At 36.1% G+C, this 23,346-nt stretch overlaps 1 protein-coding gene across 1 annotated transcript in view; it reads right to left on the bottom strand.

Annotated features, from left to right (window-relative positions):
• Positions 1-23,346, bottom strand: part of DLG5 (discs large MAGUK scaffold protein 5) — a 70,765-nt gene that overhangs the window by 27,143 nt on the left and 20,276 nt on the right. The window contains exons 4-13 of the mRNA XM_085312296.1: positions 20,734-20,917; positions 16,507-16,766; positions 13,487-13,799; positions 8,702-8,932; positions 6,446-6,630; positions 5,448-5,573; positions 4,582-4,714; positions 1,574-1,701; positions 792-967; positions 164-267 (exon numbers count right to left, since the gene is read on the bottom strand). Coding sequence (XP_085168422.1) covers positions 164-267; positions 792-967; positions 1,574-1,701; positions 4,582-4,714; positions 5,448-5,573; positions 6,446-6,630; positions 8,702-8,932; positions 13,487-13,799; positions 16,507-16,766; positions 20,734-20,917 — 1,840 coding nt within the window. The remainder of the gene's footprint in view (positions 1-163; positions 268-791; positions 968-1,573; positions 1,702-4,581; positions 4,715-5,447; positions 5,574-6,445; positions 6,631-8,701; positions 8,933-13,486; positions 13,800-16,506; positions 16,767-20,733; positions 20,918-23,346) is intronic.

Below are 23,346 nucleotides of genomic sequence, written 5' to 3' on the forward strand. Positions count from 1 at the left end.
TTGCAACATATTAATTTATAGTCATTATCTAAAGAATATACAAAAAAGACGTAGTACAGTGAAAGTAAAACAAAGAACTGGAAAGTTTGAAATCCTGAAGAGTAGTATGTTTGATGGTACTTCTAGCAAAGAAGTTACAGAAGAATCAATTCTTTAGACTTACAGCAATTATTCTATCTCCCACAGTAAGGGAACCCTCTTTGGCAGCTGGGCTTCCAGGTACAACAGCAGCAACAAATATCCCATTTTCTAGATTGACTCCACTATCTGAAATCCACAAAATAAACACAAGTTTACTTCTGCAATTCAAGTAAGTTGTTCAAACAACTACACATCTGACATGTCTGCATGGGAAAGAAATTAACTACCAAAGTGAATGAGCTTCTTGATGTCTGAAAATCCTTTTAAAGAAATAAGAATGCAAGATAGAAAAATAGAGGTTTTTGAATACCCTAAAACTTAACATACAGACCTGAAAGGACTGAGGTGTTTTAGACTCCAGGCAAATGGTTAACTAAAAAAAAAAAAAAAAAAAAAAAAAAAAAAAAAACAAAAAAAAAAAAAAAAAAAAAAAAAAAAAAAAAAAAAAAAAAAAACAGAAGCCTCCCTCTATACTTACGGAATAAATCTATCATCAACATGATTATTTTTAGTATGCTAAAAGTAACTAATTAAAGTCTTGTTTCAGGATGTAGCAACAATTTAAGTGGGATTTAAACAAACTCAGAACAGGTACTTTTATACCCACGTCGTTTTTGGCTGGACAAACATGTAACATTTACATCTATTACCTTTCTGTCCAGAAACATTGATGTGAAGAGGTGTTATCACTCGCCCACCTAAAGACTTCCTTCTTCGAACCACCATATTAATAACTCCTCCTCCATTTAGCACAGCTTTTATAACTTGCTTTTTATCCTTATTAGTAAGATCCACATCATTTATCTTCAGCAGCCAGTCATTCACTCTGGTAGATAAACACAGAGGTCAGTGTTACAAGCATACCTGACTGGGCACAACAAATGCGGAATATTCATAAAAAGGCATGCAACACTGCTGATCATATCTCAATATGCTAATCCTAAATTATCCTCCACTCCTGAAGACACATGAAATAGCTAAGTGAAAATAAGGACTCCTAGTCTGCACTTCACTTGCAAAAAGTATATCCTACTCAGCTGACTGATGACTATTTTGACCAAATAGAGTGGTTAAAAATCTCCTACTGACACTGAGAACAGGAACTGGTTTCAAATTATCCCACCCTCTACTCTCCCCAAAACAGGCCACCCTTGCATCTTCCCCAAAACGTAAACAAAAAAAGTTTGACGTTTGAAGGGATGATAAACAGAGTAAGAAAGAAAACAAAAGCCAGAAGAACCATTTCAAACCTGGTGAGTTTCTGTAACACTTCTAGATACTAGCCTTCTCAGCGCAATTTCCAAACCACATTAGAAAGCTACATGTAGCCAGTAATTAAAAAACAACCTTAAAAATGGAAACACTAAAGCTTTTCATGATACGTTCATATTTAGCTTACTATGACCAAGTAAAAGACAGAATAACACCCTACCTTAAGCGGCCATCAGCGATGCTTCCCTTGTCTACTTTGGTAACAAAGATCCCGCAGTCTCCAGGGAGGTATGGTTCATTCACACCTTCTGCCACATCAAAACCAAGTGCTTTCAAATCCATATCATCCTAAGAAATATTATTAAGTGATTAAACTCTAATGGTAGCGATTGTGCCTCAGTCTGTTAACAAGAGGCACTACCGCATGCTTGTACTATGCCCTTGTATTTATATGGTATCTGTTCTACGAAAGTTCTTGTATTTTGTAAAGTCCCAATTCCATTAGATATTAGGCGTTCTGCTATATTAAAACAACTTGTTTTTCCCTCACAGATTTAGGCTGAAGTAATGCAGGAGAACTTCACAGAACAGAAATGGGGGAGAGAGTTAAGACAACATGCACAACCTGTTTTAAGTCATGATATTGGATGCTACAGTGTAACGAGAGAACTACAATACCTCAGAAATGTCCTAAAGAACAGGCATTGCTCGGGGGGAAAAAAAACAATAACTTTAAAGGTAAGAAAACAGCATTGTGTCTTGGTGATGCATTCAGAAAGAATTCAGCTTTGATATGGCTAGAGATCAGAAATAAACAGGAACAAAAGCTCTAAATTAGGAGAGTCTGAACCCTAAATATAGATTAGAAGTGATATTCTACCAACACTGGCAGAAACCAGATAATCCTGGATGAAAATAAGGATAAACACCTTGAACAAACCAGTCATTGAACCAAACTGGGAAATGCTAATTTAGTCTTTAGATTTGGTAAATGGGAAAGCCACTGTAGAGAATTTAGTTAAAGAAACTAAATTAAGTGACTAAGTGATCACAAATTTATAAATTATTATTTTTAATTTTAAACAGTACACATTCATAAAGAGAACTCTACTTGAAATCAACTAGACCAACAGTCTCAGGATATTGAAGGGTGATGGTAATCAGAACTTAAAATCTAACAGGCAAAAAAAAATACATGCAGCTTGCATCCTAAAACAATACCTTGCATCCTAAAACATTGTAAAGAACGGTTCTACACATAATTTGATGAATAATCCCCTTAAGATAAGAATAGCAAAAATTCTTGAGGGAATGCAAAACAAGACTGATAAAAGCAGGAGGGACGAACATGAAAATAGGAACATTTACCAAAAACTGATCTAAAACCTTCCAAAAATACATTGTAAATCAATACCACAGATTTTTCAAAATGTTCTACATAAATAAAAGGTTGATAGGGAAAAGAGTGGGTCTGCCATAATAAAAGATAGCGTAGAGATCAAAATATCTCTGCACAGCCTCAAAGCTGAATGAATATTACTTCATGTAGTTTTGAGCCAAGTGATTACGTAGAACATGAGCATAAGCAGACAGCTGAGGCTGAAGTAAAAATAAAAGGATTTAAATTTAGTGGACTCAGTCTCCATCCTGGAATTCAAATGCTAGTATGTCAGCGAGGATTTATCTGCAGGTCTATCAAAGTTGGCGCAGTATTATCAGTATGGTTTGATAACAGCAAGGGTAACCTTTACACTCAGGAAACATATATTCAATTGACTTGAAGTCTATGCACTCAATCTCAGTATTGCAAACATTAAGAACAAGTTTTGAAGCAAAAAATAACCAAATAAGCATACATGAATGGAAAATACATCAGGATGCAATATATTGTTTACTGAAGGTACAGCACAGGCTACAAATAACTACTTTTCCAATCAGGGAAATGTGAAGTTATCAGTTAAAATGGAGAAAAGAGCAATATAAAATGACAAAGGAACTGGTGAAAAGAGATGAAAATGTTTAGTGAAAGGGGAAKTGTAATCCTGGAAAGAACTTACAGGCAGTATTCTTGATGGATCAGTATTGGTACCTATTTAATAYGGTCTAATCAACAACGAGCTTAGAATAAAAAAATAGCGATGTGTCAATGATTCTCTGACTTAACCGTCAGGACACAGATCAGAAGAGCAGAAAAAGGAAATGGATGACCTCAAGTATTGCAGTAATAAAAGGGATGTAATTTGAGAGCACTGAATCGCTAATTTGGTCATTTAGAAGTCAGTAAGTAATTGTCATGTGTGTAGAAGCTGTTGTAAGTGAAAGAGGATCTGGAAGATCACCCATATGCTCTACATAGCCTACAAAAATGACTGTTAGCAACGTGAGACATCCACCAAAAAATTCAGGTAGGAAAAGCATACAATGCTTGCATTCAAAGTAGGGAAATAAAAATGTCTGAACTACAAAGAAAAATAAAATCAAATGGAGAAAGGTTATGCTACAATAGTGAAGGAATATTGACATTATCTGGAAAGCTGATCAAAAGAACCTCACTTATCATGGCAAAATGGAAAAGGGACTGAACTTTTCTCTACAAACAAGCAACTAAGATGAAAGGAGAGGCTAAAGCTGAAAGACAATGTTGGTAATGCTAAAGGACAGTTAAAAATAAATATAAATTTGTCGTGAATAAGTACTTCAAGTATTTGAATATTTTTTTACCACAAAATCTGAGCAAAAACAAGAAAAAATATCTTTATGAAAAAGTTTGAGTACTTTATGCAGAGATAAGGGATTTGCCTGTAAGAGTAGAAGATAAAGTCCGATGTCATTGTTTCCATTCAGTCTTTCTGCTGCCTTAGCACTGCCATTTCTGTGATGAATTACTTGCACTTTATTTTGATTTTAAGAACACTTAATGTTTAACTTATCAGAATATTTTTAATAGTACATGGACCCAGGTAACTCGCAAACTCAGATGAACTACTTTTATTTGTATTGAATGAGAAGGACAAAGCCTGTGTGCTAACAACTTTTTTTTTCTGAAATACATCTAGATGATATGGTACTTGCTTCAAATACGTTTGTGGTTCCTAGCACAATAGAAATAAAAAATTAAGAATGCACAGATTAAACAGTGTTATTTTTATCATATGTAGTATTAGGGGTATTTTAATTAACTCTCAGGCAATCCAACATATAAGACAAGAGTTAATATCTTCAACTTACTCTGTCTTTTTCAAATTCTACCACTTCCGTTTCCCACTCCAGAGAATCCGTATCTATGGCCGAGTCATGGGAACTATGGGCCATTAACTGACGAAATCTGGCCTCCTTTTCCAACTGATTCTCCATCTTCTCTCTAGGGAAAGAGAACAGCTCTTTATATACACTGACTTACCCTTTTAAATAAGACAATGTATAATAATATACAACAACATATACATATGTATATATATGTTTAAGTATAATGATACATAACGTTATCACTCGGAGATCTTTTTTTTTTTTTAATCTTCCAACTCAAAATATCAAGCTGTGACAAAAATTTGCCCTATTCTTCCATCTTCCCAATATCCTTGGACTGCTCTCAAATAGATTTATTTTTCCTAAATATTGTGCTAACTTCTTAGATTTTTTGGATTACTTTTACATGGTTAAAGTGCACAGCAAGGTTCCTAAAATAGCTATCACAAAATATATCTAACTTTACCCTTAGATGAGCTGCATCGGTATGCTCAGGAGAAGTGGGGCATGATAATTAGTGAAAGCAAAACCTCTTCCACAACCTGTAAAGACTGCATATGATACGCATTTTCTGTATGTACATAAACCAGCGAGAATACAATTGGGAGGAACTAAATTGCTGTTAATCTGACTTCAGTCACTGATGCAATCTTAGTGTATCAGTGTATCTCCACAGTACAATAGCTTGAGGAATAGCTAAAACAAGTGCTCTTCCCATACACAAGCTCCTGAATGCCTGCTCCCCATAGCTATAACGACACATGGTTCACTCATGGACACAGTTAACAGGCAAAGTTTTGGATGACTTCATAGCAACTCCATGCAGTTAGGTTGCTTCTGTAACATACTTCAGTTCCTTCAGTTCACGCACAGCATCATTTTTCTGCTTTCTCATATCATCCAGATTACGAAGAGCTTCAGCCAAGTCACTAACAGCCCGGTCTCTCTCTCTCCTTAAGTTGTCACACAAAGTCCTTTAAAAGCAAAATAAGTTTAGATAAAATTACTTAAAACTGTATCTAAGTAACAAATCAATTTTACCATGCTGTACTTTTTGATGCAATGGAAAGTAGTTTCAAAAGACCTCTCTCTCAAAAAAAAAATCATGTACGCATCACAAGATTCAGTGTGTGTGTATATACATTTTCAGTTTAACTTGGGAAATTGTAGTTCTACCTTCTACGATCAGCTTCCACCTAAGGTTGTAAGAGCACCTAATGAGTTACACTACCAAATCAAGCCATCTCTGGACACTGCTGTAGAACTGCTGTATTTTCTCTGCTTTTATTCATAAAGATAACAAAGGAAAATATTACTTATTCTAGGTCTCAAGCAGAGTTCGTCAAGGTAACAAACATTTTTCTTCATCCATTTCCAAAACTTTWCTTGCATTCTTTAGGCTAGCAGAAAAAAAACTGATCATGTATTCTGTCACTGTATCATCTATGTGTCTAACAGCAAATATGTTGGACACCTTCTGCAAATCTCCACATAGGTAAGAATTATTTGCAGGATTATCGCTAAATCAGAGCTAGGTACATCACACCAGGCAGCAAAAGTTGTTGTTCTTCTGTAGCAGCGCTGGCAGGCTCTTAAAGAGTATTTACCAGAGACACATTACGGGAATGAAAACATGAAGTAGATTGTCTTGAAAAGAGTTCTCAACATTAAAAGGAAAAAAAAAAACACAAACCAAAACAAAACAAAAAAGACTTGTGATTTAACTAATTCAGAAGTTCCAACAAGGTGAAAAAATTGCTAACAAAAACCATCAAATTCTACAATTACATTAACTGTACACAAGGTGTTACAAAGAACATTCATGCATCATCTAACATTTGTTTACCGTATACTTTCTCTTTCTGCAACAATCTTATCCCGCTCTTGAAAGGCCCAATCTCTCCTACACTTGGCTACTTCTGCTTCCTGGACAGCTTCCTTTAGTTCTTGAGACATAGCCTCATATTGTTTCCGAAGCATTTCAATTTCTTTGTTTGCTCTTTCTATGTCTAGGGTGGCAGAATCCTGTATCTAGGAGTTAAACATATAGGTAACTATTTTAGGCACAATTTTTAGGTAAGTACGCACATTTGCCTTTATGATATATTTGCTATCTGAAGTATCAAATTCTCAGATTTTTCATGAAAATTTCCACTTGCTCAAAAACCTCATCTAAATGGCAACTTTGGGTAAAAAATAAAAAGAACAGAAGAAAACTCTGCTACAATGTATTTCATTCAAATGGTGCCCAAGGGTGTGGGAGCACAACCTACACAAATAAGAACCCTCATTTCAAAATAAGAGAGTGCATTGTGTTTTATAGATCACATTCCATACTTAAAACCCAGTTCTGCTTAAAGACAGAAAAAAAACCCAACAAAAATGCATTTAAACATATTTAGAAGTAAGATATTCTATTATGAGCAGTTATAGTACAGATTTCCTGCATTAATGTCTCTTATTTACCCAGGGACAGACAGATGTACAGTTTTACAAAATAGACTTGATTCTTACATGTCTCTAAAATTCCAAAGCAGAGCCATGTAACTTCAAAAAACTTTGTTTAAAGTATTTCTGAATGTAGGTAAGAATTGTGCTTCTTCTTAAATAAACTTGCTCCGCTGACATTCTCTGCTCTGAACAAAAGCGATGACCACAACATAGAGGCACAGAGGATGCTTCAAGCTTGCAGTACAGGAAGCATGAGCCATCTACAATGGTATGGCCCACCACAAAGATCTTGCAAACAGTGTGGCTGGCTTCAGTTATATAAACAAACCTCATAAACCTGACCAGTCTTCATATTTGAGTAAAGATAAGCTTTGAAGATATGCTTTTAAAATCTGAACGCACGTTTATCAATAAAAAGTCTGTACTGCCAGGATTAGTACACTTAAGAGGCTCTAATCTCTAAATAGGACCCATTAACATTCAAAATGTGGGAGCACTGGACCATAAATCCCAGGTTTACATTCTGATCTCAACATTCGAAAATGAAAAGTGTAACAAATGAGGCCCAATAAAGGCTACAAAGAGTTATGCCTGGCCTTTTGATTTGTGATTTCATTTCCAAGGACCACATCTCTCCTCTTTCAGTTCAATGGAGGAAAACAAATTTAAATATCTATTTGTTGATTTGAGAGATTTGTATTTGATGTATCAACTTTGATTTGAAATTTACTGTAGTTGAGCATCTGAACAGGTCCACTGTTATGTCACGTATGAGTGTACCCAAGCTTATTCAGGTCCTTTGAGAAAAACAGAAGTTTCCAAGATGCCAATGGTTCAGTCATGAAAACTCAAACGCAATAAAAGACCTCTTCCCAATACACCTGAAAATGCAGTTCAATTGCTTCCCCAGATACTCATTCAGGATTAGCAAATCAGCACAAGTAAGGAAAATTAACATTTTTGTGTTGGTAAAGAGATGATTAATAAAAAGAGAATGAGTATTTTGTGATAAAGTACTGAAATAGCTTATTTGATTAAAAAATAATTTATATTCCAAGTTATTTAATAAACATACATGTTGTGACACTATGTACTTTCATATTAAAATACACGTAATCATATGTAGCTGTAAACGGTTTGATAGGTTTAGTATCTCATGCAAGATGAGCACCAATAAGTCTGCAAAACGGTAAGAATACTACTACTTATGTAGAGATTATCAAAGATCAACAGAATAGCATGTTTATACTAAAAAAGTGCCCAGATAGTAAAAATCTATAATCACATTTCAAATAACTTGGTCTGTGGAATCAGAAGTAACTAATATCCCAAGCAGGTCACAAGCATGAACAGCACACACAGAGGGCAACAAGCCTATCAGCAGAACTGCCTAGTCACCTGCTGGATTACAGTATTTTATTKGCCGTTTATTTTCAGAAACAGAAACTTAGTATGAAGCATGACTAAATTTGTTTCTAAGAAACTTGGTCACTATTTTTTAGTATTTCTTTATATTTATATACAGGTATTCTAGAGTGACCCCAGCAGGGTAAGGAGGAACCTTATGGCCCCTAGACCTTTAACAAGCCTCTTGAAAATAACTGACTCTTTGAAGCTAAGGATGAAAAGTCATTTATGAAACCTGCAGTACCTGACGGGCTTGGTAATACTCCCTTAGTAGATGGTCTCTTTGGATGATAGCTTCTGTTCTCTCTTTCCTGGCAACATCTCTTTCTTCCTTCACTGTCTCAATATCCTTGCAAGCTTGATCAAGTTCCTTCTGTGCCTCAGCTTTGTCCTTCACTTCATGACAGTATTTTTCCAGCAACTCATTCCTCTCACAAATTGCTCGATCTCTTTCCACTAGAGCTGAGTTTAGCTCCTAAAACAAGATCCATTTGTTGCAGTATGTTAAGTATAGAAGTAAACTATTCATCTCTCCAACTGGATATACACTGACACCTTAAAAGTTTACCACTGATGTTCTGCCAAATGGGAATGCAACAGAATTGTGCACAAATATACAGGTAAGTGCCAGCTAAGAATATTAAATATGGTATTAAAGATATCACAGCATCACCTTAGCACACTGCTGTCAGAAGTAACCAAGAACCTAGGAGCACTCACAGCTCTGAAGACCCTAAATGAAGAACAGTTAGTGCAGTCCTCAACATTAAACAGTCAGACATGGTCTTCTAAAAAAAAAGGCTTTAAATATAGCAAATGTTAACAATGCATTGCAAAAGTTTTTAAGCAACAGAACCAAAGTAATGTTGACAGTCTAGACACATACGCATCTCATTGCTTCATCACTAGTTTTAAAGGCACATTAGTGTCACATGCCAGTAAGATACCAATGAATGTTGCAAAGATAAAAGCACGATATGCCATAAAACAGGATTACAGTACATTTTACTAAATATGGAGTTCAACTGCATCATAACAAAAAAAATAGAGAAAATGCAGTTCTAAAATACAAGCTAGTCTTTTAAAACAGTTCAAATTAGACTGACTTTAACCACAATTTTCTTTTCTCCTCCCCTCTTGCTCAACTTTTCCCCTCCCAGGAGTAAGAGAATTGTTGAAGATTCCACTGACAATTCTTGAGGAATCGCTTTAAGACATTTAACAGCAATTGTGTTACTGATTACAGGCTCCAAAAAGACTTTCTTTCATGCCTCAAGAGCATACATTAGTGAGAAAAAAAGACCTGAAATGCAGAATATCCCTATGGAACAGTCCTAACAAGTTTAAATAAGTACGGAGTTAATAGACTTCTGGGGAAATGAATACCACTCACTGTGGATGATAATCAGCTTTCTAAGACAAATGAACTATAGATTTCAATGGGCTGTTATATTTGTTCTATTGAGTATTATATTAAGGTATCAAAAAACTAAAGCAATTACAGAAAATGAAAAGAACTATCCAGTTGAATACTCAGAGCTTAAAAAAAATCTTATAATAAGTCTCTAAATCAAAGTACCATTTTCAGAGCAAGAGAGGGAACAAAATGCAGCTGGCAATGCACAGAACAGCCTAGAAAAGAAATATCAAACTGCCATTCCTGAGCTTCTGCACAGAACGGGACACTGACCGACACTGATGACTTGCACACAGCAACACGCCTATCAAAACAGTACCACACAACAAGGAAGATGCGCTTGAAATGGTGCATGCATCCCATGACCAACTTGGAGCAGTTATTTGATGCAACTGTGCAGGAGTGGTGGTAAAATACGTTTTAATATCTTGTTCTAAGGAATGAGGCATTAACACAGTTGAATTTCAGGCCACTGATCTTCTGGATGGATCTTCTGGTCCAACCACCTAATAATATTCAGCCAATAACTATAAAGAGGTCCTTCTACATACYGACAACTCTTTCTAGGCGGAAACTATTGATGTTTGGATTTGAAAAGGATTGCTAAAGACAGCCATCATCTGAAAAGTGAAAGGAGGAAAGGGTCCAAATACTTAAAATATAAGGACATTATGTCAAAAGCTAGCTCCTACTTGACTCTGCAATTTCCAAGAAATAAAACTGAACATCTAGAGCATGRAAGACAATTGTATTTTGCTATGCTAACATTCTTTCTTGAGTTACGACGTCTAATTAGGGCTACCATGGCTGCTGAAACAGTTCTGTGACTGTATTAAAACACACAATTTTGTGCTGGAGATAAGTACCAGAATTAATGACTCACTTTGTGAACTTTAAGCACATCAGTGAATCCCAGCACTTAAGATTTTTGTTAACATCACTAAAAGCTTCAGTTGCTCAGTACCTTTGAAAAGAGATTCCTACCCTATCTGWTGAAAACAGGTTTCAGTACAGAAAGTACTTTACATGGCTTAACTATAGATTATATAGAAAGTGCTTTCAAATGAATATATACACAACTTGCACCACAATATTAAGTCTTCTCCAGTATGCAGCAGAAAAAAAGTCCCCTCAATATCAAGGCAGAGGAAAAATTCTCAGAAAATCATTCATTAAATGAGAATTTACAATGCTTTAAAATGACTGGGAAAGAACAGGTATTGCTACAGTTCATTCCAGCATCCTCAACATAAGCTGTTTGAGTAAGAGCAGTCATTGCCTTCAGCAGGCAGTAATAAAAGTCYGTTCCTAGCTTCTGCGATGTTTGCACAAAACTATGGCATGACAGCACAAAACAAAGTGCTGTTTGGTGTTGATTAGAACAGATATTATTTAGAAATACTACAGTGCTTTGGTTTGAAGAGCTATTCTGAATTTGTGAAGTATCAGCAGATTGTGTTCGTCTAGACAGGAGGTTTTCCTTAACACTGGAGATGGTAATRGACTGTACCAACATGGAAGCAAAGATTGTTAACACTGTCTGCCTTCGTGTCATTCAAAATTACTCTTTATTTTGCAGTAAGAGGATCCTTAAAATCCCAGGTGTGCAGCACCTTGGCCCAAATTCTTGCTGAGAACTTACGCTGCACACCTGGTAARCAGAAATTATTACCATCCTGCAGCTTTTATTTGGGGACACACTACTAAAACCATAAGCATAGCAACTAAGAWATTTCTGCTAACATTTAAATTAAAAACTAAATTCTCATTATTTTGCAATCAAACTAAAGATATAGACAACAGAACTAACATTTGTAGCAGTGATGATAAGAATTCTCAGGTCTGAGGGTAGTTCTCACATTCGAATATAGTATGGTAACAACATATAGGAAAAAATACAACCAGCCTATTAGACRCAGGGGAATGCTGACTGTACTACTAAGATAAAATTCTATTTTCTAAGCATTTGCTRAAGCAAAAGATTGTGCTAAACCAAAACACCACTTGGAGATGGGGGAAATTTATGACCCCTAATCTCTAGCTCTGAGCAGCCTAACTCACTAGAACTTCATTYAGAACTCTCCACAGTGCAAAATCTTGACCGTTCTTAATTAACTTGTGATTTCTTCTACAATCTATAAATGTCTGGCACTGACTGTATTTTTCATGTAAATTAATCCATTTCTACTTGAGCATGTGGGACCATATAAAGTTTAAATAACAATGAAACAGAATAACTGAGTTCTTCGCTACTTACTCTTTGCATAGGACTTGTGTCACACTTGCTCACAGGCTGAATAATCATAATTACAGGAAAGAAAACAAGAATAAAATGATCTCAGTAGTACTGTTTTATGCCTTTTAGCAGGTGTATGACCGTACCCTGCCAGCATTTTGCTCACTAGTCCTGGACTCGCATCCTCCTTCCTGCTCATTTTTAGTCACCCCTTCAAGGGAGTCAGTGATACAGGAGGGAACACCTATATAATATACTCTAATCTCCTACTAAAGCATGCTGGCAAATTACAACACCATGATGAAAGCTATAATAAATGTGAGCAGCTATGCAAAAAAAAGAAAAAAAAAAGATTAATTGTGGCTATTTTCTTTGGTACTCCATTTTATCTGACCTTAATTCCAGTAAAATCAATGACGGAAATTTCTAGTGGCTTAATGGCCTCAATGGAGGTAGAAGAGGTTTGAAACAGATTTATTAAAACCTCAGTCACTGCAGAGGCTAAATCACTTAGCTGGCAAGCATGCGGGGTTGAAAGCTTTGAATATTTAAAGCTAGAAGTTATTTTTAAAAATAGTGCCGTATGTCAAAATCCACATTATGCACCTGAACAACCGTGTAGTTTAAACAAAGCTCCACTGTTTAATTATTCATAAAGAGTATTTTGTTCATTTATAGTGATTATATATTAGTGATATATTAGTGGTATAAAAAAAGTAAACTGGGATTTATAGGCAATGGAACACATTTAATTGACCTATTTCATGCTCAAAGTAGTATTTGGAAACAAGAGTCAAGTGAACGCATTTCAGCTGAAACGAAACTGAGCAACAAGCTGCACTATAGGATGCAAACTTCTCAAAAATATATTGCTGAMAGATACAAAGTTTTAGTTTAACACACTTTCTAAAGCATGCCTCAGTTGTAGTGAAAAAATCTTCAAAATATCCTTGTTAACTTTAAAAAAGGCAGAAAGAGTGCCAATGAGTAAGAACACGCATGTAAGCACAGGCTTTGCAYAAATACTTGAGAATCTATTTTTATCATGTAACTTAAATCATAATGGATAGTATCCAGAGGTTCTCATAATGGTTAAAAGTTAGAAATAACAAGTATTTAGAGCTACRTTGTTACAAAGGCCATTATTTGAAAAAGCATAGGAGACCGACTCAGTAAAAGGGGGATTTATAATGAGCAGAATAAAGTCAAAAGAGCAAATTTCATCTTACAGGTACTCTACTAAAACATGGAATTTTAATAATTGATAGTAAAGACTGCTATAGGAAAACACGGAATTTCCTATTCACATATATTTCTAATTATAGCGTCAGCAATACATAGTCATTTCCTTCCTCACCAAAAGGCTTAGTTAATACCTGTCTTAAAGCTTCCATCTCTTCGCTAGCCACTCGCTTCTCGGAGGAAGTGTTCTTCAGTTTGGACTCGGCAASCTCCAGCTCTGTTTGAAGCTTATCTACCTCTTTGATTACTTGATCCCTCTCGCTCATTATGAGGCGGTATTCATTGAAAACKGAGTCCCTCTCTTCCTTGTACTTCTCTGCATCCTTTGTTGCTTTCAGTTGCATTGTTTTGAACCTTGTCACCTCTGATTGCAATCGCTCCATCTCTCTCTGCAACTCTTTGTTTTGTGCTGTGGCATTGCTTAGTTCCTGCTGTACTGACTCAAACCTGGGGGGGGGGGGAAGTAAGCAAAGAACAAAAGAACAATTTTGATACGACCAGATATACAAAAGCTGAGGACTGGACAGATTACAGAAAAACAACCAGACAAGTATGCTTACAGTCCACAAGCAAAGACAACAGAACTAAAACAAGTAATTCAGACACACATTCATTTTCATCAATAGGGCATCCCACAAAAATGCAAAATACTTTTAACGATCAAATTCTAAAGTGTAAAACATCAAAGCCATTTGCCAAAACAAAAAAAAAATGTCATGAGGAAAGAAGAAAAAATGTGGTAAGTATAGTAGAGCAGGGAAAAAAATAACACTGCCTTTAAGGGAAGTGACTGTAGAAAGAAGGGAGAGTCTCTACTATGGGGAAACAGTCACACTGAATTYTGATAATGGAGGAAACCTGAAGGCAGAGTTCCTGCTGCAACACCYGGATCCCACCTGCCTTGCGTTACCTCCTCTGGAGGAGGCCCAGGCAGCTGGATCACATTTGCACAGATGTTTCCTGTAAAGGCCAATTYATACCACTGCTATGAAAGAGAATAGCTTTGTACATGGCACCCCGTTCTTAAGTGAGACCCCTCAGCAGGAAGGACCACCTGCTTGGTTTGCAATGCAATTTCAAACTAGAGCAGATCTGTTGGAGTGCCATCGCCTACATTAAAATTGCAGAATGCCACATTTAAATTTGGGATTAGTACATATGAAATATTTTGAAAATTAAAAATAGCTATACCCACTATGGAATTACCAGCTGAACCATCTTGGATACATTCTTATGCTGCRTATTACTGTGACAATTTCACAGATGAGGAAAATAAGGGTAAACACTTCTATTGTACTTTTTAGGACCAAAGATTCATTCAAAATGGCCATCATTCAAGTCTTGCTCTTCCTACTCTCTCTAAAAGCCATTTGGACTGTCTTTGATCTTGATCTTAATAAAAAACAGTGCTGAAATGTTTTACTGGCTCATCTTTGAGCTGCAAGTTGGTTAAATCTTACATTCTGAAAAATAAATTTTGAGAAATATACACAGCTGAAAACATTTAAAAAACATCTTGGGTTTAGTAGTTAATCACCCAAATTAAGGCATGCTTGGTTATGAAGAAATGACAAAATGTGAGACTSAATTTCTTTACCTGGAAATATGTAAAAGAAGTCCAGACCAAAAGTCAACCAAATAAAAAACAAAAGTTACTGAAGCCCAATTGTACTACCTTGGCTGGATCCAAGGTTCACAGAAACAAGGATACCTTTCTTGAAATTCTTAAAACCAACGTTTGCTCAGTATCAAACCATACCATCATCTTGCACAACAGATCTTGCTTAACAACCTTTATTTCTTCTTGAGGGCTCATASCAATTATAAATTATTAACCTTGAAAAAACTAATTTATGTGTCAGGACATTATGCAAATCCTGAGCCAAGTATGACTAACATTTAAATACAGCTCCGGGTATAAAAATATAATTCCTCTTAAGAAAGGAGGCCTACAGGACAAGGCCATAATCATATATGTCATGCTAGCACATTCCAGTGCTTTCTTCCACATGCTTTTCCCTTACTTTCAGGAATCATGTCAGTCTTTTTAAGTTACATAACTACACTCTCTCAAATCTTTTTAAAATTTAAATGTATTGCAACTTCATGCACACTGTAAGTGTGTATATTATAATCTATGCTTAATTTCAGTTTTGAAAAATACTAGAAGTCTATGAATGCAGAAGTAAACATGCTTTTTGRCTGAGAGAGATGCATGGTTATCCCTAACTTAGAGCCATGAAAACATTCCCAACAGACCCATGGACACTCTTCAGAGTCCTTACTTACACTAGCGTTCCTCATACCCCTCACCGGTAACTGTGCAGGACTAGTGTCAAGCAGGAGCAGAGAGAGATTAGGTACAGGGTGAAATAATGTCTCTGCCCTCCTCTGTTCCAGCTGCTGGTGGCAGCAGTGCAATGAGGGACCTTCCCAGCAACAGGAGACTCCTAGGTGCATCCATCCCAGCAACTCTGCTGCCCACTCGAAGTACTGCAAACTAGCACCAAGGCTGCAGTTCAAGTGYCACAAAAACTTTACCTGTGCTTCAGAACATCCGTATTTGTTAAACGTCGTTTTGGAATAATATGCTTTTCTGGACTTGTTTTATTTCTTCATACAAATATACATGTGTACATATGTAAGTATACAAAAATACATGKATACTTATATGTGTACACACATACGTATGTGTGTGCTTTTTATACTGATGGCTTTTATGGTCCTCATCACCCATAGATGAGTTCACTGCTTGGAACACTAAATCTGAGGCTTAACAAAATTTTGGCTGTATTTTTGGCTCCAGTGTCTATAATTAACAATAAACATAGCTCAAAAGACAGAGTATCCCTTTCTCACATAAGTTAAATAACAGTTAAAATTCCTCACACAATGTCTACASCTTAATTTGGAAAATCCTTTCTCAAGAAAAAGCATTATTTCTTCATATACATGTGTGCATCACACCTCTAACCCCTTCTTAAAAAAATACTGTATATAAAAAGCATGCTTACCTATCATACTAAAATAATAAGATAGAGATACATAAATATTAGGAAAATATTAGTTATATACAATAGAGAAAATAAGAAGCTACAACCGAGTGGTTGCTGTCCTCAWAGCATATGTGAAAGGTACCAAAAATCAGTTATACCTTCTGAGAGAAGAGGAATATTGCTGCTGGAAATGTATTGCTGTGTCCCTCTGTTTCATTAACATGTCAATCTGCTTCTGAAGACGTCTGTTCTCCTCCTCAGCCTGTTCTAGTCGGCTAAGATCTGTGTTGTGACTTGCTATCTTCTCGTTATACCGTTTCCTTAATGCATCATAATCCTTCTTCACACCCTCTAGCTTGTCCATTGCTGTATCATACAGTTTATTTAATATCTCTGATGACCCATTTTGCTTCATAACCTTAAAAAAAAAAAGCTTTGATAAGTCTCAGCTGTAAAAATATGAATACATGTCTTTTCATGAAGGTGTATGAAAATCATTTGAAACTTCCTACTGTGCTATTACAGCTCACTTTTTTAAACTACTCTGCTCGGCAAAGGAAATCTATATTTAAAAAGTACTAAGCCAATGCAATGATGAAATCCGTATCTAAAAGAATCTCATCTGCAGATTAATAAAACTGATATTGCCGAGAAATATTGTTAAATTCAGTTTTTATTCAGTTCCTTCAGTCATCTGCTGACTGAAGATGCTGCTGGAAAAAATGGTTTATCACATCTTAAGTGCACAAGTTTATGAAAATCTCTTTAAAGTTAATTCTGCTACTGCCAGTTTATTAAACCTACATTTTCTTCAAAGTATTTTTTGATATTAGCAATAGATAATAGTTATTTGAAGATGAAGATACCAGTAATTTGGGGAATCACCACAAGGTGGCACTCAAGACAGATGGTCTATAGCCTCTGAGAACACAAATAATTCAAAACTTCAAAAGAATAAAAGCTACACTATATATTATACACATAAGCCTATCTTTTAATATTCATAAAGGTATTTCATCTGAAAGCTACCCACAAAAGCTTGTGTTTCAAAACCTATAAACAAAATATTAACAGAAATATCTATTTAAGCATGAATAAAGTCTAACCCAAATCTTAGCTACAAACTGATTTCCATTTACATAAGAATTTTGTAGTAAATAATAATGACAAAYGACCACAACGGCAATAGAAAGCCCTGGTGAAATTCAGTGAATCCAGGTCTTCTCCTGTCTCAAGAGGCTAAAAAACAATGCCCAAAATGAGGCTTTGCCACCTTTTTTTTTTTTCATTTCTTTTTTTTAAGTATGGTCATTTTTTATGTTTTAGGTCTTTTATTGAAATTTGGACTTAACAGAATGGCAGGAAGAAACAAGAGAATTCGATACAGAGCAGTGCCAGAAACACACACAATCTTAATGTTACGCTACAAAGCATATAATTGCTCTTACATTGGACATAGGTCCCTAACAACCTAGCAATCTGGAGAAAAAAAAAAAAAAAAAGATCAGGCTAGAAGATAAAGAAAGAATAAAAACGCAAGCACTATGCATGAAACAAAACAACAAAATGCGTAACAGCTCCCACCCACAGATCAAACAAACTTTAACTACCAGGAGTGTTTTTCTCAGCCATCTACTGCAGAGATGTGATGGTACAGATTCAATACAGTGCCTCCAAAGTGAAAAAATTGTATATTGTTTTCCCTGCTATACTTGTTCACATCCTATGGACAGTTTCAGGTATCTATGGCTCCTCATCTTCTTTTATTTCCTATATTCAGACTAAAGATCTGTTCCTGAACACGGAAGAGCCTGGATGCCTGCAGACCATTTAGAGATCACCAGCTTTTGCACACATCTCACTGTCCGCTGTTGGCAGGTAAGGACCGAGTTATTATCAGAAAACCACTTCTCTACATAGGCAAGATAAAAGAAAAAGAAAGTTCTTCAACTTGACACTGGTCTGATGCRCGCAGTAGTCCCGGATCAAGGCTGCCCTTTGGCAAGACGCTCAGAGGCCCGGCTAACTTCACACGCACGCACACGCTCACCGGCTTCAGAAGGGTAACCTGTGCACCGAGATGGACACGTTTACACTGTCACGCTGCTCTGAGCCACTTTAGGTAAGTAGTTAAATGTGTGCTGATGTCTCTTCATTCAAGAACATACTACCTTTTTGTGTGATAAATTGTAAGCCTATGGAAAGTGTAAGTGTATGTCAATTAACACCCCTCAAGGGTGTTCTTTTCCTGAAGACAGCTTCCCGAAGCACACTGAAAGCAGCTTTGAGAACAGAGTATTTGAGAGCAAAGGAGAAACAAGCCACTTCACATTGTTTAAAGCATGTATGTCTTTTTGCTGAAGACATATTAAATAAAAAAAAAAAAAAAAGAAGCAGCCAAGCATACAAGAAATTGCATGAAGTTTAACAAATCTCTGCTAACAGAGATCTCAATCTGACACACCAAAAAAGAAAGAAACGCCATGAACAGGAAACACTGCAATAAGGAAAGTCTCCCATCCAAAGTCCCAATGTGAGAAAAAGTAAATAGTCCCAGTCAGACCAAAGGGGACAGCCATAGCAACGCGGGCCTTCATACGCGAGCAGCAAGAACTTAAGCTGCTCAGTTGCTACACAGGAAATCAGTGGCAATCCCACACTGTAAGAGTAACTTGATCAGAAGATTTTGCTCTCTGAGGGTACTGAGATGCTGCATTTTATTATTGCCTGACACTGAACAACATGTCAGAGGGATCAACAAAAACAGAGTTAGACTAATTCAGATGAGAAGTGACACAGACAAGACGAGGCTCTTGGCGTCCCTTCAAGACAACATGATTCACTTTGACATGCTGAGAAAAGAAGTTATACTAGTTTCTCACCGAGAATTACGCACACTATTTTCTTTAAAAATGTAATCATGGAAGTTCACATGAGACAAAATTTCTTTAAATAAATACTTTAAATGATGCTTTAACCTCTTTTTATACTGCCAGATAACTTCAAGACAGACCATGGAAATATAACAGCCCTCTCCGGTGGGTTTTACATCTCTGCTGTGCAGAGTGAACAAAAAATTGAGGCACAGAACAACTAAGTGATTTACCAAAGTTTAAACAACAAACCATTTGGGCTACACAAACTTTTGAACCAAGTCACTAAACCATTTTATAGCAGAACTCTCCAAACAACAATGTCCGAGGCAGGAATCAAGAGGAAACGCAAATCTCAATTTATTTTTGCACTTGCACCAAGAAAATTCCTAAGCCACCATTCAGCACGCAGAGGTTGCTCTGACCTTTATCCCTCCTACCCTAGTAAATAATTATTTTTGTTTGCATAGGCTTTGCTTCTAAAGCCTAATGTTTGACTTGAAAGTTTGCCTTATGAATCAGCCTAAACACAGTTAACCGAGATGTCCTGTTTAGCCATTCCCCATGTTACTGCAACTATTCCAGCTAAATGGTCACACTTCTCTGTAAGTGAATCACAGACCTGATCACTAGCTGCTCCTTGCTATGTCTCCTGCGCCCTTCTTTCTTCAGTCTCTGTGAACCAAACAACCTGAGTGTTGAGACAGTCCTGTTGCGCAGAGTTTCAAAATGTCCACCTTTCAGTCCTGAAAAGCTTGCTTTTATGTTTCAAGTTTAAAAACATTACTCAACCTACAGCTTTGCTATTACTGAAGAGCGTCTGTGAACCTAAATAACCAAACTGAGTTCCACTATTTCCCTAACCTTTAAGGTGTCCCTAGAATAAAGAAAAACCTGTCAGTCGTTTTTTTCCCTGCAACACTGTCAAAGAACAAACGCAGCTTGGACTTCTTGCCTGTTCAAAGCTACTCCTGTCCCATGCAATACCTTAAGATCTAGAGATAAAGGTCTTATTTTTAATAGCTTCACAACTTTAAACTAGATTTTTGATGCCATTCCATGTACCTCCTTGGAGGCCACTTAAGAAAAATCATGCCGTATACTATCATCTTCATTTGCACAGCGTTTTTTCCTTCTCTGCAGTAAAAATTCTTCATACTAGCTAGTATTCTATATCATTCCTTCTTCTTTCTAAACATAAAAGCTCAATTCATATCCACAATCTAATTGTCTCCTCTTAAAAACTTAAGGCATATATTTTAGAATCGGCAAGACAAAAGTCAGCAAGCTATACTTTCAGTTTTATTCACTTATTTATCAAAATATGAATTATCATTTTCTAGGTGATAAATGTGTGCCTGTTGTCTCAAAGYAGTCACTTGTAAAGAAATAAATACGGAAACTTAAGTTAAAAAGAAATGAGACACTTCATTCAGATATGGAAAAACCTTTAAATTCTTCAGAAGCAAATCATGGTTCCTACTAGCACTTACACCCCCAACTGTAGCTTACCTGCTGTTGCTGGCTACGTAGGTCCGTTATCTCTTTCTGATCCTCATCATGAAGTCTTTTCATTTCCTCACACGACTGCTGGAGATGATTATGTTCTCGCACCAACTGCGTGTTTTTCCTCTTCAGGGTATCCATGTCCTCTTTCAGTTGGGACTGGTCACTCAGCAGTCGACTGTGCAATGTACTGGGTGCACACACACACACACACACACACACACACAGAAAAAAAGCTCTTGGAGGAAACCTTTCCAGGACACACTCTTGATGCCAAGGTTAACTCATGTTAAGCACAAGTTTACTATCAAAAAAACATATCACACTAACTCACTTCTTCAAATTTGAGTATTTCAAGCACCAGAAATAAACAGAGAGGAGCAGGAATATAAAGAAGAAATCCCAGTTGAAACTACATGGTATTCTCATACAGCATTAAAAAGATAACGGATTTATGCAAAACCAGAAACATCCCACCAATGCCATTTCACAGTCATTTAAAAAGCAAGCAGATACGCACAAAGATAGTACAGCACAAGCACAGCAAGCTCCTGGTGATAACAGTAATTGTACCATTATCTCCACTTTCTCTTGGGCTCCTTGTCTGACTAGCAGCTAAGCTAACATCCAGAAAAAAAATATTTTTCCTATTGCTAAATTAAAAAAACACCACGCACAGTGTTTTGATTACACTCAAGCAAGGAAGCAAGTCACAAAGAAACCTATTAAAGTTATTCCAAACTAATTACACATGCTATAACTGTTGCAAGAATTGCACTCTCACTTAAACAACTCATAGTCACATGATGAGACTATCATTCAAATTACAATTCAAGGTAACAGCCCAAACTTAAAGCAGATCACTGCTGAAAAAGAGCAAGAGTTAATCTAATCTAATATACTTTACTATGGTGGATTAAGTAAAATGATAACTTGATACGGTCCAGCTTTTTCTGTTGAAACAGGCCGACTCAAACTAAACTCTCAAACCTGCTGGTAAACTGTTTAAAGTCCATGTTAAAAAAAGAAGGAAGGAAAAACTAGAGGCAATGAATAGACTCAATTCATACTTTAAAAATATCTGGTAAACCAGCTAAAATACACTTTGTACTCCCTCCTTGTGAAGTGAAATATCAGCATTTCCTGTGCAGAACGACCCAAGGGGCTTACAGAAATCTTCCTTAAAATTAGGGCAACAGCCTGCTGAAAAATTAAGCCTTTGACAAATTACATTCACAAGATTAAGTATACATAATCTTTACATGTAGGTTACTAACTTGTTATACAGATTTCACTGGCAATCACAGAGCCTTTGGAAAGGCAATAATCCCCTGCCCCCTAAGCATGGGGCTCTATGAGCTGCAAGGGGGGCAGGGAGGAACCATTTTAAAAGCTGTTGTATTGGCTTCTTCTCTCTACCCCAAGAGCTAACCACAGGACAAAACAAGAGCGTTACGGATTTCAACACGCTGTTACATTTGGGGCATCTAAAACCTAAAGTGAGCTTTGGCCTCCCTGAAGTTTTAAGTAGGAACTTACCCTACTCAAGTCTCAGTAAATGAGTTGCTAGAGTAAAAAGAACAGCGCAACCTCTGAATCACTTGAAACTTTCTTATGACCATAACCTTGGTCTGTACCAAATGTAAACACAAAAGCTTGTAATTTCATATATGCATCATTTTATGGGAGACTTTTAAACTATTGGTTTCTGGGAATACTCCTATACACTTCAAATACTTGAATATTTCAACTAATCATTGTCTTTCAAAACTCAAAATTTTTTCCTAACATGAGAAGGTAAATCCTTCTACACTATCATGAAAACACTGAAAAAAAACAGTACGTAACAGTATGATTTCAGAGAGTACATAACTCCTAAATAAGATGAGCTAAACAGCTATCTTTTAGGATAAAGAATATGGAAGTCTTCCATTGGATAAACATAGATATTTCACCTCTGGGAAAAAAAGTCTGTCTACAAAGTACTGAACACTATTGGCTTTGCACAGAATTCACTAGCTAGTAAAAGTACCTGAAATACTAGTAAGCAGTACTGTTTCACAGAACAGTTAAAATTCAAGCAAGAAGCAAATATTCACAGAGAAAAATCACTATATAACAAATAGAAGTGAGCAAAAATAATCATTAATTTAGAGGAGGAAGCATAGAGAAAAAACCTTAAATGAGACCAAGTAGATGAATGAAGTTCTTTGAAAAGAAGCCATACAACTTGCTAGATTTATACCTATTGACAATATTTAATATTATTTGCAGGTTTTGCAAGAAGAACTTAAAATATACTGTACAAAGGAAATGATGCATATCTTCAAAAGGTTTGAAAAGTTGTGAGTACAATGTAAGAACTAGCAGCTGTCAATGAAAACAAATGCTGTCTTTAAATACTTGTCATACTTTATAGTGTAGATTTGAAAATCCTTAAACCCAGTATTATTTGCATTTTGATTTCTGAGCTGTTTTCCTTTCAGGTGAATAAAATGTGCTCTTATTTGCATCAACAACAGATTTTAAAATAGAAATATGTGCTAGAAGTATTCAACAACTCCTTATTTTATTTCATCTCCACAAATGCTTACTATTGGTCTAAGCCTCTGTTAAAAC

Source organism: Rhea americana, unplaced genomic scaffold (genome assembly GCF_003343005.1).
Source record: "Rhea americana isolate MKP2758 unplaced genomic scaffold, rheAme1 scaffold_36, whole genome shotgun sequence".
In the NCBI taxonomy this organism is placed as follows: domain Eukaryota; kingdom Metazoa; phylum Chordata; class Aves; order Rheiformes; family Rheidae; genus Rhea; species Rhea americana.